The sequence below is a fragment of the Heterodontus francisci genome, chromosome 13, assembly GCF_036365525.1.
Source record: "Heterodontus francisci isolate sHetFra1 chromosome 13, sHetFra1.hap1, whole genome shotgun sequence".
Taxonomy (NCBI): domain Eukaryota; kingdom Metazoa; phylum Chordata; class Chondrichthyes; order Heterodontiformes; family Heterodontidae; genus Heterodontus; species Heterodontus francisci.
The window spans coordinates 70,406,618-70,421,815 of NC_090383.1; the positions used below are offsets into that span (position 1 = coordinate 70,406,618).

A 15,198-nucleotide genomic window follows, 5' to 3' on the forward strand; every position below is an offset into this window, starting at 1 on the left:
GTTTATGTTGCTTTCAGAATTTGCTTGAAAATAAAAAAAAGACCTAACAAGAATGAAAGGTGCAAGAAAGTTTGTTGCCATATTGTTATAAGCCCATCTTTTGAGACTTGGCTTTTTCATGAAAACAAAATTGTCATTTCTGTTTCATTCTGAATAATACATTTGTTTAAGATATTTCTTATTCTAAAAGAACAACTTTCTTTCTCAAATGATTTTAATATTTTTCACATTTCATTTTTACGCCTTTTTGTACTCTGAAGCAAGAAGCCCATCTATCTAGAATTATAAAAGGTATTGCACCTAAAATGCATCATTCAGACATTGGATATTGCGATAGACGTAAAACAATCTTCAAATAAAAGAAGAGAAGGTAGCCTGCCATTGATCTGGCACTTGATATTTAAAAGCAGCTACACAGCTGTTCTCTGATAAATCTCAGGGATATTTACAAGTAGCCCCATTATCTGAATGTGCCTTTATAGTAATTTCCCCACAGGCAATATTTGTGCAATGGCTTTAAAAGGACAGGCATAGTAGCAGTTAAACATTGCAACCTTGCTCCATGCTTTAGACTGTAGACTATCCACAAACAATACCATATTTGAATCTTTCCCAGCTCAGATATCATATTGTATAACAAATGCAAAGCAATCTTTAAAATAAGGATACACAAGAGAGAGAAAGCTTGTGATTTCCAGCTCTGGCCATAGTACACAAAAATAATCATGCTTTAACTATAATTTATAAAAAGTTAGGGCCACGTTGTGATTGTCTGAATGTATATTCCTGAGTAAAGTTATACAAGGTTGAGAAACTTGGAACAATATTGCTATATCTTTTCTTTATTTTTAAATAAATGTACTGAAAGTAGATATTTAGCAACTTCTAACTGTGTAAACAGTAGTAAATTAGACATTCACCGACCCTTGAATAATTGTATGGGCTTCTGCTTTTTTCACTTTATTTTTAACAAATGCAGCATCTACTGTTACTCATTCTAATCATATTTATCTTTTACAAGTTCATTTTTATTGTATTGTGGTGATGGGTGCATACTTGTTTTGGATCAAAAGATGGTACACAACCCTTCAAAGGCCAAGGTCTGCGGCCCTAAGCAAACAGCCATGTGAACAAGAATGTGCAGCCTCTTTTACAGTGAAAATGCTTGCTTTAGTCTCAATCAAACATATTTTTAAGGAAATTGGGGAAAATAGAGGTAATTTGTACTTTTAAAAATTGAAATATGCACACGTCAAGTAATGCATGTGTTTGCATTACTATACATTACAATTTAAAATATTTATGCTTAAAAACACCTTGTCGTGTTGATGGAGATGAATTTGCAGCACTGATAAAGTCTGATGCATCTCCATTTGATTCATCTTAGTGAGTGCAGACTATCTGAGATAAGGAATGATGTTGTCTTTCCAACAACTGCCCATGATTGCATCATGTGTTTCCTTGTATTACACAGTAAAACTGACATTCCCAATATTGTTAATTCTCTTCCCAATATATGATGCAAACACATTGAACAATTTCACCAAAAAGGCCATCTCCCTCTCCTCTTTGACACACAATGTAATTACAGTGTATTATTCCCTGATCAGGGAAGATCTACCCACTCTTCCCCGGGAACGGGAATTTAAAACTTCAATCCAAATAATTTGTGGCAAAGTGAGGATCTAGCCCAAAATCCAGCTGGTCTCTTCTGGAAATGCAACTCTTAACCCCTGGAATTTCAGGACTCATCAATTCTGCAATTGGTCAGATTGCTGGATGCATGCTTGGCTGGTATATGAAGGGACTCTTATTGTCCTCGCTTCCTCAAGATGGGTCCCATAAAATAGGCAAAGTTCACCCCTGGAGTTGGGAGGTGTCCTGTTTATGACAACCATTCTAGAGGTTAATTCAAATTCACGCTTTTTAGTGAGGAGTATAGCTCTTGGAGTGCAGTTACTGGGCCGTCAAATTAATTTGTTAATTTTTCTTAAAACTTGTTGCATATATGACTAACCTACCAGATGGTTAGAGTTTGAGCGTTTTAACACAATCCTTCAGCTTGGATGACATTAATAACACCTTTATAATGCCACCTGAACCTCTCGATTGTGGTAGATCACTCAAACACATTTCAAGGTAAACAGCAACCTATGTTTCATCTATTTTCCTTACCGCCAAATGCTTTTAATTAATGCTTGTTTGCATCATGAGTATTATTGTCGAAGTTTGACAATGTAAAAACTTTTTACCAAAGTATTATTCACTACCTTTGGAATGGCATATTGCACAAAAAGAGTACACTCCCACTGAAAATAAGGCAAAATAACACTGAAAAAAATGTCAACATCATTCAGATTAATATCTCAGACTTCTACCTGTAGCAGATTTCTGCCTGAATTTTGTTACTGTCCTTAACTGGGAAATTGCTCTGCACTTCTGTTACCAGGTGCAAATGAGATCATCATTTTTCTGGAAAAGAGTATTGGCCTTTCAGAGCACTATTTTAAGAAGCTCCAAATAAAATAAGCAACCTGCATCAAAAATAGACACTCTAGTTATGAAAAACATGTCCACTGTTGACCATTTATTCCTGGAATGTTTGCTTGTATTCCCCTACCCTCTTAGTTAAGTCACAGGAGTACTACTTGAATCTCCTTTTGGATCTTTGTGGAACTATTTTCAGTGACTCCAAAAGTATGGCTTTCCTTGCTTAATAATTAACATGTTTTAAAATAGCTGTTGAGGTGTTTAAAAGCACAGCATTTCTTGTAAGGAGATGTGTACACTTTGGTCTTTGGCTGTTTGCAACCACTTTTCTGTTGCGGTTGACGACACATGACAAACCCAGCTACATGAAAATTAACCTGGAATTTATATGATTGAAATTCTTCAAGGGCGTTCAAGATTATCTTAATCAAGTGGCACACGCCTGCCAAAGTCTTTTGCTGTTGAACTTATGACACTCTTCAAACGGACTATCTCTATCTCTATAGTTAACATATAATTTTCAGTTTTTCTTGAGTTTCTTTGAATGCAAAGAGAAAGTGTATGTTTGAATCTTTTAACTGCTGCAAAAGATAATTTTTGCAAGTATTTTTAAAATGTGGATGATTTTAAACATTTTACAAGTTCTGTTTCAGAGATTTTTCCCCAACTGTAAAATTTATTTGTTTTAGTTGCATTGTGCCTTCACAAAAACGCCCAATAAATGTGCACTTATTTCCATATATAAGTCACATTCCTAAATCACTGATACATTTCAGGTTTTACTTTTTAATTCTTTTATGCAAGTAAATTAATGTAATCTTTGTTTTAAGCCTTTGAAGAATCTAACAATGGTCAAAAATACGTGATCTTGCCAAATTACTACTTGTACCCCAGTATGACGGAGCACTGCTTATTTTCAAAGTGGACAGCTGTGTTCTTTCACACATGAGGAATGGTCTGTGGCTTGTCTAGGTCAAATATCTTTGGCGTGAGAAAAATATTATTTTTATCTAGGTTTGGGGATCATGTAGCTGATGTTTGCAGGTGGCCATCTTATGTTTTATTGTAATTAAATACATAAAGTAGGCCAAATAATAGATTGTATGGTGCAAAAGCCACTCTGTTATTAAGACTTGTTAACAGGACATAGGAAAGTCCACAGTAAAATGGCCACATTTGCGTGTGTCTGTCCCCGGAAGGGTGGAATGTGATTTTTTTGGATGTCTGCAGCTGTTACCTTGAAGGATATAATTTCATTTTTCATCTATTCTTCCCTATCTAGACTGTATCAGGATTAACTGTAATAACAGTAAGTTGCTGTTCAAAGCTTTTTCACTCTTTCTCTTCTACTTTTAAAACAATTTGCAAAAGTAGAATTATCTCTTCATAGACTCACAAATATATTTTAAGAAATTGAGATGTATTGTTCTGCTTAGAGTTAGAAAACAAGAAGACACTTGTCAGGGTGTTAAAAAATGTTTTTATGCATTTTATTTCAACAAAACCTTTTCTCAAGTAGCTTTTGATATCATTTAGCATTCGGGCTTAGATTTATTCAGTGATGTGTGTGAAATTGAGGAGATAAAGGCATGTGTTTAATTAAGTCTTTGTTCTTTAAGAGCAATTTACAGCAGTCAGATAGCCTAATGTACTGTATAGTATTTGGGAAAGATTAATGTAATTTTACAATTTAGTCAATTGAGTGTGATTGGTCTTGTGTCGATCTGCATATTCCCAAGACTCCATCTGAAGAATATTTTTTTACACCCTGTTTACCGCACTTCACTAGTGGGATGGAATCACAAATACATCTAGTTTAATACATAATGTGCATGACTCCACTTTAAATGTGTTTCAGATAATGCATGAAAAAAGATATCTCTTTGCATGACATTTGAAGGATTTTAAAATGTAGAAAAGGAAAGGATTGTGACTTTGCTTCTAATAATTGCACATGTAGAATAGGCCCTTGGCAGTCGCTTTTGCAGAATAAAAATGCCGAAAGGATACTGCGATTTCTATCAAATCACTTAATGATCTAATATAATGGTAGTTTGACAGATGCTCTGAAATAACTTATTTCAATGTACTAAAAAAGTAATGTTAGTATAGTTATATTAGTATATTTGTTAACATCATTTCCCAGTTCCACAAAATTGTTACCACTTTGTTAACCTGTAAACAGATTAACAAGGTTATTTAACAATTCTCAAAAAGGATCCAAGATACAACAGCTTTTCAATATTGAGTTTCTAATTATATACTAACACATTTGTACTGTCTTCAAGCAATTCTCTTGGAATAGTTTCTGTGAATGCCTGCATCCATCCCATCTTAGTCAAGTGCAGAAACTAACTCAAGATCAGCTTTTGGAAGGCTATCACTCTAATTAAAATGGTAATAAGGAAGTGTACATACATCTCAATAGCTATAGCCTTAACTTCTCACAGCTTTCATTTTTAAAGGAGGAATGCTGCCATCTGGTCTTGGATTTTTCAGTCACATTTAGTTTAGTTTAGAGATACTGCACTGAAACAGGCCCTTCGGCCCACCGAGTCTGTGCCGACCATCAACCACCCATTTATACTAATCCTGCACTAATCCCATATTCCTACCAAACATCCCCACCTGTCCCTATATTTCCCTACCGCCTACCTATACTAGCAACAATTTATAATGGCCAATTTACCTACCAACCTGCAAGTCTTTTGGCTTGTGGGAGGAAACCGGAGCACCCGGAGAAAACCCACGCAGACACAGGGAGAACTTGCAAACTCCACACAGGCAGTACCCAGAATTGAACCCGGGTCGCTGGAGCGTCTGCATTGGTCCATAAATTTAAACTGCAACAGTTGTTGGCTGTGTTTTTTTATAATTATCTTTATTTACATAGTGTAGCAAAAGTATTTTTAAATTTAGTAGGATATATACAGTTAGTGAGATGATAATTTCATAGTGTACTGATGATGTCATGTACATTTGCAATTACAAACCTACTAAAGTGTCATGCAAGACACATTCCCAAGAGGACACCAATCCTTTTAAATCACTAATTCACAGGCATCCTTAACCACTTGGGATAAGATTAGCACCCAGAAGACACGAAACACAGATTACATCATCAAATTAGGATAACTGAGGCAGCAGTTATAACAACCCATGTGACTGTTTACCTTCAATCTTTAAATCTCATGTGAAGACATCGGGATGATTTGTGGGACTCTATCACAATATAATGTATTTTCCTACCTGAGAAATGACTTTTCTGAAGATGCTTTTTCTTTTTATGTCTTTGAAAGGTTACTTTTACAACCCCTCTTCCCTAGGGGGAAAACGTTTTATTTTACTCCTGATATTTCTCCTTATTCTGTCTCAGATGTGCTCCAGGGGCACATACATTGTTTCACCACTAGGAGAGCAATGCTATTTGAGCTCTGGCACAGGTGTATGCTTTCTGCACCCCTCCCATCTAATTTTAAGTGTTGTAGCTCAGACTCCCCATGGTGACAATTCTCAAATACAGCTTACAAGGGGAAGGAAGGTGAGAAATCAGAAAGTGGTTTGAGACAGATGTCGACCCTTGAGCTGCTCATCACTATTGCAGCCTCAACTAAAAATATGGAACTAACTGCAATATTCAAAGATGCATGTTCAGAAGCACAAATCAACACCACCGGCAGCATAGGCTCAGGTAAGTGAAGTGCCGGTGATGGTTTCTTGTGAAGTTGGTCGTAGTACACAGGGTATTATGGAGAATAGCTTCAGTACTATGGGCCATTGTGAGTTCCAAAGGGAAAGATATTTCTTGTGCCATGATTCATGCACAGTAAATACACAGTGTGAATTGGAGCAAAGTTTAATTATGGGAAGCTACCTACTCCATTTTGCCAGGTCCTTTTAAATGACACGATTTAACTGGCTTTTTTGGCATCAATGCCAATAGACTCCAATTCAATTAGAACTCATAGCTTTGGACATTTTGCATGACAAAATCAGAAATCAACCTCCGTAGTTAATTCCCTTGATTTTCACATTTCCTATTTCCAGTTAGGTACAAGAAGCAAAGACAATTTGCATTTTGGATTGAAATATTTCTCTTTAGCCTTATTATAGTAAATCAAGCACAAAACTCAAACCCTGCAGACATGAAAGACAGATTATTACAGGTTGTAAACAAATCACACCAATTAATTCATTCCAGTTATGAAAGTTATGGTTCCAGATTTAATTTTTCTAGTGGTCTCTGTTCCAAAAGACAGATCCAGGAAATTATTTTTTTAAAGAAGATCACATCCAGTCATGTGGTAAGGAAATAGTTGGTTTATTTTGGTCAATAAACTGCCTGACCCAAGGAGAAATAAGGATGGGATGAACTAAACATGAAGCACATTAAAGGCACATGTTGTCCATCCTTTGATAATATCTACTGTCCATGCCATTAACTAAGATTAGGGATAACTAACAAGAAAGATGGTTAGCGCACCAAATTTCACCCATTCCACCCCCCCCCCCCCCCACCATCCCTCATGCCCCACCAATTTTCAAACCTTTGCAACACTTGAAACCTCTGCCGGTGTAATATGGCATATATCTTCATATTAAAGATATCTACACAATTGATATATGGGACCAGGTTGTTTCATAAGATTCTGGACACATCACTACCTATTGGATGAAATGTTCAACTGAGGTGCTAATGCTTGCTCCAGTGGACTTTATAGATTCCATTGCACTATTTGAAGAAAAGTAGGGAGAATTCTTGATGTTCTGGCTAACATTCACCATTCAGTCAGCACCACTAAAAAAGGTTAATTGATCATGTGATATATGAGATCCTTTTGTCCAGAAGATTACTGTCATGTTGTTTATATCATCACAGTCTCAGCACTTCTAACAGATATAATAATAACAGTATGTGAATTGCTTTCATACATTTCTAAGTGATGTAAGACATTATATAAATGCAAGTTTTTCTTTCTAGGGAGCTAAACTGAGGTAGCAAAATATAGGTTTCATAAATCTCTTCACCTTTTAGCTGTGCCACTGTATTTGAACTCTTTGCAAATGGTTCATTAGAACAAAATGTATTACTCTTTAGTGTACCCACTATGATGCACCATGGGGTTGTCAGATTCACATTTTTGCCTATGATTCCCAGTAAGGTCTCATCTCAATTGAAGTATTGGGAAATATACTTCGGAAGCCCTAGGGATATTTGATATGGGTATTTAAAAATTCACACTGGCATTGTAGATAACACACTTTTGATATTGGCATGAGAGCAGATTGTTTTCTTTGAGCAAAGGAAGATTTTTATGTATGAGGCCCATGTTAACCTCATCTGGGAGTGCTCAGAATTAGTCTTCTGCATCCTGGACAGTTAAGTTTTCTTATTTAATAAGACAAGACTGAAGCTCAATTTAGAAGATGCTATTTATCTTGATTTTCAATTTTGTAATTCAAGAAACATTAGTCCTATATGGGCCACAATGTAAATGATGCTAAAAATGTAATTGTAATTCTAGTGTCCCAGTTCATCAGGGGTAATTTTCACCTCTGCTGCTGGCTCAGTAATCTAGTGAAGTGGATTGCCAGATTGTGGAACTTGCCTGATATTTATCTCATAGATTTTGGGTGGATTCTGCAGCGGATGTGTAATCCTGTCCTGCAGAATATTGCACAGCAATGGAATTGAATAGCTGAGCCATACAAACTGGGATGGTCACCGGTGGCTAACCAAAGAAGTTCAGGATTGCATTAGGTCAAAGGAAGTGGCTTCTAAGGTTGCCAGCAAAAGTGGTAAGCCCAAGGATTGGGAGCAATTTAGAGTCTAACAAAGGATGACCAAGAAACTGATAAAGAAAGGGAAAAGAGATTATGAATGTAAGATAGCTAGAAACATAAAGGCAGACTGTAAAAGCTTCTTTAGGTCTGTGAAAAGGAAACAATTAGCAAGGATGAATGTGGGTCCATTGCAGGCGGAGACAGGAGAGTTTGTGGTGGAGAATGAGGAAATGGCAGAGAGACCAAACAATTACTTTGTGTCTGTCTTCACAGAGGAAGACACAGACAATCTCCCAGAAATACTAGGGAACCAAGGGACTTGTAAAAATGAGGAACTGAAAGTAATTAGAATCAATAGAGAGGTAGTACTCAAAAAATTAATTGGATTGAAAGTTGATAAATCCTCTGGACCAGATGAACTACATCCCAGAGTATTGAAGGAGGTGGCTATAGAGATAGTGGATGCATTGGTGGTTATCTTTCAAAATTCTGTAGATTCTGGAAGGGTTCCTGCAGACTGGAAAGTAGCAAATGTAACTCCCACTGTTACAGAAGGAAGCGAGAGAGAAAACGGAGAACTACAGACCTGTTAGTTTGACGTCAGTAGTAGGGAAAATGTTAGAATCTATTATAAAGGATGAGATAACTGGACACTTGGAAAATAATGATATGATTTGGCAGAGTCAACATGGATTTGTGAAAGGGAAATCATGTTTGACAAACCTGTGGGGATTTTTGAGGATGTTACTTGTAGCATAGATAAAGGAGAACCCGTGGATGTGGTGTATTTGGATTTTCAGAAGGCTTTTGATAAGCTCCCATACAGGAGGTTAATAAACAAAATTAGAACACATGGGATTGGGGATAATATACTGCAATGGATTGAGAATTGGTTGACAGACAAAAAGTAGAGAATAGAAATAAATGGGTCATTCTCAGGATGGCAGGCTGTTACTAGTGGGGAACCACAAGGATCAGTGCTTGGTACACAGCTGTTTACAATATATATATTTGATTTGGATGTGGGGACCAAATGCAATATTTCCAAATTTGCGGATGACACAAAACTTGGAGGGAATGTAAGTTGTGAGGTGGATGCCTGGAGGCTTCAATGGGATTTGGACAGGCTAAGTGAATGGGCCAGAACATGGCAGATAGAATATAATGTGAATAAGTGTGAAGTGATCCACTTTGGTAGGAAAAAAACAGAAAGGCATAGGATTTCTTAAATGGTGAGAGGTTGGGAAATGTTAATGTCCAAAGAGACCTGGGTGTCCTTGTTCATGAGTCACTAAAAGATAGTATGCAGGTGCAGCAAGCAATTAGGAAGGCAAATGGTATGTTGGCCTTCATTGCAAGGGGATTTGAGCATAGGAGTAAAGATGTCTTGCTGCAATTGCATAAAACCGTGATGAGATCGCACTTGGAGTATTGTGTACAGTGTTGGTCTCCTTATCTAAGGAAGGATACACTTGCCATAGAGGGAGTGCAACGGAAGTTCACTAGACTAATCCCTGGGATGGCGGGATTGTCTAATGAGCACAGATTACAGAAACTGGGCCTGTATTCTCTGGAGCTTCGAAGAATGAGAGGTGATCTCATTGAAACTTACAAAATTCTTACAGGGTGTGACAGGTTAGATGTAGATAGGATGTTTCCTCTGGCTGGTGAGTCTAGAACCAGGGAACACAGTCTCAGAATAAGGGGCAAACCCTTTAAGACTGAAATGAGGAGAAATTTCTTTACTCAGAGGGTTGTGAATCTGTGGAATTCTCTACCCGAGAGGACTGTGGAAGCTTAATCATTGAGCATGTTCAAGACAGAAATCAATAGATTTCTGAATACCAACAACATCAAGGGATATGGGGATAGTGGGGAAAAGTAGCGTAGAGGGAAATGATCATCCATGATCTGTTTGAATGGAGGAGCAGGCTTGATGGGCCGAATGGTCTACTCCTGCTCCTATTTCCTATGATCCTATGGCGACATTCACAATCCATACTGGATTAGCTAACCTAAGTGTCGGTAGTGATAAAGGATAGTGATAGCAATACTAGTATAGGGAGGGGAAAGCAGTCAAGTTTCCCACTCCTGATTGTTATCCAGCGATCCCTGCTTGAAACATGAGTGTGTGGCAGAAGGACAATTGGCTTCATTATGTTTACACCATATTCAAATAGGTAACTGATACTCATTGCCAAAAATCACATTGTTAATAGTAACTTAAGGGAGGTACAAGAGCTCAACTGGTGCTCGTGGAAGGGGAGGATCTAGGGGAAAATTAGTGGTAAAAGATGGAAAAATGCTCTCTTTATTTGAGTTTAATATAGATTACATTTATACAAAGATATTTAGCAAGTATTGACTAAATTAATCTAGGTCCCTACACAAGAATGCAAATGCATCCTTTGTTGTCTTTCTTGTAAAATGCTGTTGCCTCAATCTTTGAAGAATCCAGTCATTTTATAGATTGATTAACATGGACTGAAAACATTCCAAAGATTCAACCGACCACATTTTGGGCTAAAAAATCAATATGAGGAGACTGAGTATGATATAAAGACATAGAGGTAAATTTTAAGCTTGGGTGCGTGGTCCACTCTGTCTCATTACCACCTATGCAGTGAAGACAAAAATATATCCCACAGTAACATGCTGGTGTGCATGCATTGCCCATTGTATGCAGCATGAGGATTGAAAGATTAAAATGCTGGAGAGGATGCAACAACAGCTCAGCAAAGTGTCTGAGATCAAGGTTAACCTCAATCCTCTTTTAAAGTATATCTCCCTTTGCCCATTGGAACAATATTCTTGTAAATAATTATTCTGGTGACAAAGGCAATGGCATTTGAGAACAGTTTAAATTCCCACAAGGAACCATAACTGTAACAGGGTCATCAGCAAGAGGTCCAGAATTCAGCTACTAAAGCAAATTGTTGTTTATTTAATAAAATTATTTAAATCCAGAGTGCACGAAATTCGGATCCATACTGCTGCTGGAGAAAGTGCTACCAAATGCGGTGTGTGCTTCGCCTCCAGCCATTTCAGTCTTGGCTCACGTGGCACCTGATGCTGAGAAGGGTGCTCGTTTGGGCGTCCCATGCATGTGCCAGAAGCCACCCCAATGACACTGTCATGATGTCACTCAGCCCTACCGGCTGATTTGATGCTCAATTTGTGAACTTGGACCACACAGATCCATTAAAAATAATCACATGTCACTCACCAAAGAACAAGGATTCAGCTCCAAAATGGAGTCAGCACTAGTGTTATTTGAAGAGCTGGGTGCCCAACTTGCATTAGGATAATTTAGGATAACTTCTGCTATTGCAAAGTCTCTGAAAGTCCTGTAGAATGTTGTTGGAGGTGTTGTGGTGAGTTCCTGGATTTGGCAGGAAGTGTTGCTGCATCCTCTAAGGGAGGGCAGAGGAATTGGTGACCTGTCCACACAAAGGCTGTAACAACTATGGAACTGCTGTTGCAGTGCTTCTGGGTCTGCAACACCATAGGGAGATGGAGCAAAGGCTATGGAAAGGTCTAGCTCTGTGTGATGCTCTCTGCCAACTTAAAACTGGACTCTGCCATGCTTCTTGACAGTGACAGGAGGCTGTCTGTCAGGGCAGCCAATGTACCTTGCATCTAGGTGTGAACTATCATCACCTATATGCTGCCCCATTAAAGTCCTCATCCGAATCCCCTGCAGCAGAACTTATCTGTGACCTTGTCCTTTGATTTGCTGGGACATAAACTATCCTTTTTCCCTAGCCTGGTTGCAGCCCACTCATACCCTGTAACTCACCACAAGCCGATCCCGACTCATAACTAACCTCAAAGGCAGCACCAGTTTCTGAGCTGGTGGCTGCGGGTGTCAGAACAAGTGACAGGGACTCTTCATCAATACTCTGCTCTCTCTCTTCCTCCTGGATGTGCTGTGGCTGGGCAAGCAACAGTTCTTGGATGTCTGAGAACAGAAAATCAGAATGGGGTGAGGGAAGGGGGTTGGGGAGGAAAGCAAGAGGTCCGTGGTCACACCATCTGTAGCTTGCTGTTCATGCCAGATAGCAGGATGAGGGTGAGCTGGGAGTTGAAACGTGGCATAAAGCAGTTACATATTGTCATCATTTTCTCAGTGATATTGGATGCCACAGGCTCTGTCACTACCAGCCCCAAGAACCATCTTCTCTGTGAGGCTTCCTTGTCCCCACCAGTTCTGCTTTGCCTCCTCCTGTTATGGGGTCACCATGTCCTGCAAGAGAGAAGGAAGAATATCAGTGATTGTGTTGTGCTTTGTTTGGGTGAAGTGCCTGCCACAGCTGAATAGCTGGAGGTATGTGGAGGCAGTGGAAGCTGGGTGTGTGGTTGTCATCATTGGAATGTATGTGAGGCGAATGTGGAGTATCTGGATGTCAGGCCTGAGCCTTGAGTGCCAGGGAGTGCTGATGGGTGAGTGATGGGGTTGTGGTGCATTGATCAGCATCAGAGGTTGGTGACGCGCTAGATAGGAGATGTCATGTGATGATGCATTCCCAGACCTTGACCACCCATGTTAGGTAGCTGCACTTCTTATGACACTGCTGCCAGGTCCTTTGGGCCAGAGCCCAGGAATTGACCTCCCTAGCCACCTGCTCCTTTCCCTTCTGAGGGTGCTCCTTGAGGGCTCCCAGAAAAAAACATGGCCTCTCTCCCCCTGTCCACCTCCACCCCTAAGGCCTCCAGTGCCACATCCATGCACTTGGGAGACCTCACTCTGCCCTGATGCTACATTTTCTTGTTTAGAATTGCAGCAATAGCATTCAACAGCAGCCTCTTGTGATTCAGTGCAGCTTCAGTTTAAGAGAGACAGACTGCCTTTAAGAGGAGCTGGCTGTCTGCATCATGTGATGTATTCAAATGTTGTTCATCCCCCTGCTGAGTGCTGAGGCTGCCTGCAGCGCAGATCCCACTTGGACCAATGATATAATCATTTAACTAGGAAGCAGCACAAAATCTGAGTGCTGCCTATCTCAACAGTAACAGTAGCGAGCAGGTCAAGAATCATGATCTCTGCACCCAGAGTCCCAGAGTCTTTTGCACAGTATTCAATGGCATAGTAATGGATGCTACATTCTTCTTCTCTACCTTTCTCACCCACGTGCTCGGAGCCTTCCATTAGCCAACTGAAGCTGGAAACATCTCTGGAAGTAATTGATGTCAAAACTTTGTGGCTACGATGAAAAAATGCTCTATTTTCTAGTGACAACCTCTTTATAAAGCACTTTCCCTCTCTCTCTCCAGCAGTAATGAATATCTAGCTAACAAGACTATATTCACAAGCTTTGAGTAGGATTGGAGGTTAGAAATGAAGCAAAAACCTTTTTTTTCTCTCAAAACAATGGAAATGTTGAACATTCAGCGAAGGCTTTCTATTTGGCATCAATCAATAATTTTAAAGGTATCAGGAAGTGTGTATGTATATATAAATGGTTTCTTTTTGCTCTGAATATTTTATAATTTCCCGATTAAATGTTTAATCCAACAGTGCTGCAAAATTAATTTTCAAGTTGGTAGAGGAACATAATATTCCTTTTAGTAGGAGATCAGTAAGCAGTGGTAGTACAGAAAGTTCACGATAGAATGGACTCTGGGTGGAATGGGCATCATGGACCAAATGTTCTTCTCTTGCTCTAATTATTGTTTTAAAAATAATTCCTGAAAGAACTTTCAGTCCAGCAGTCCTTTTGATACCTTGGATTGTTTTGATTTCTTTTATGTCGACTTAATCTATGTCTATTTTAGTTCCTCCAAAAAGATAAAGCTTACTGCTAATGCCAGGGGCTGGGAGTTACCCTAAAGTGTATTGAATTCATTGAAGAGAAGTGCCTGTTTACGGTATTCTACATGTCAAATATTTTAGTTAGCTTGAGTTTTTATTAGTGTTTTTGCTTGTCTAATTGGTTGTGTTGGTATATAATTACTGACAGTGTTGGGGTTTTAAGTCTGAAAATATTAAGTTGATGTTGCAGATTTTTTCAAGTTTCCATTACTGAATTGGTGCTCATTACCATTAGATTGAATGGTTTACTGTTCTAAAGGTTTCTCAGATTGATCACTCAAGACAGCATCAGGATTACAGTTGCTGTATCGGGATTCAGCAGTAAGTGAATGTCTAAAGGATAATACTATATTCACGAGCTTTCAGTGAGGAATGAGGGGAACATTTTTTTTCTCACAATCTAATCCAATCCTTTGTTACTGACAATGAATAATGTCTATAAATCAAGGAAACATGAACATTTTTTGTAAAATTCCAGTTGCAGCATATGGAAAGCATTGGAGAAAACTTACTCAAAAAAACAGATTACTTTCCCACATGAGGAATCTACTATCTACATCAACCTTTGCTGAGCTAGATGCAGAATGTGCTAAATGTAGAGTCCAGCTGCAGCTATTCTGCCCGAACAATGCTGTTTCATCCCAAACATTAATTGTCTTCTCCTTTTTGCTGAGGCATTGTCTGATGCAGCTTGTGCCGAAGTTACTTCCTTCTTGGCTTTATAAAATAAAAGTAATCACAAGTTAAATTGAATTCAGTCTTTTTGCATTTTAACCAGTCCAAGAGCTGGTTTCCTTTTATAAGATGCAATTTAAACCTACCAAAAAGAATTGGAATGTCATGCATTGTTGCATTTGTAGAAGATGGCCAGTTTTATAAGCAATGCATGTATATTGAGGCACATCTTTTTCACTGTTGCAAGATGGAGATTGTTTTATTATGATGGGTGCCAACAAATCATAACTTATTTTTGCTCTTGACCTACTTGGTCAAATGCCAAATTATTTATTTCAGTTCAAATTGCTGAGCGTATTGGAAACAGAGAAGGCTACAGGCCCCTGACAATACTCCGGCTGTAGTACGGAAGACCTGTCCTCCACCTTTAGCTAAGC

The 15,198-nt window shown here is 38.7% G+C and overlaps 1 protein-coding gene across 13 annotated transcripts in view; it reads left to right on the top strand.

The window, feature by feature from the left end:
• nrxn1a (neurexin 1a) overlaps positions 1-15,198 on the top strand; it is a 2,153,831-nt gene that overhangs the window by 1,115,304 nt on the left and 1,023,329 nt on the right. For 11 of the 13 annotated variants that reach the window (XM_068044956.1, XM_068044955.1, XM_068044958.1 and 8 more), the window contains one exon: positions 3,773-3,799. The exons of the other annotated variants lie outside the window; for them this stretch is intronic. In XM_068044956.1, the coding sequence (XP_067901057.1) occupies positions 3,773-3,799 (27 nt within the window). The remainder of the gene's footprint in view (positions 1-3,772; positions 3,800-15,198) is intronic. 13 annotated transcript variants of the gene reach the window in all.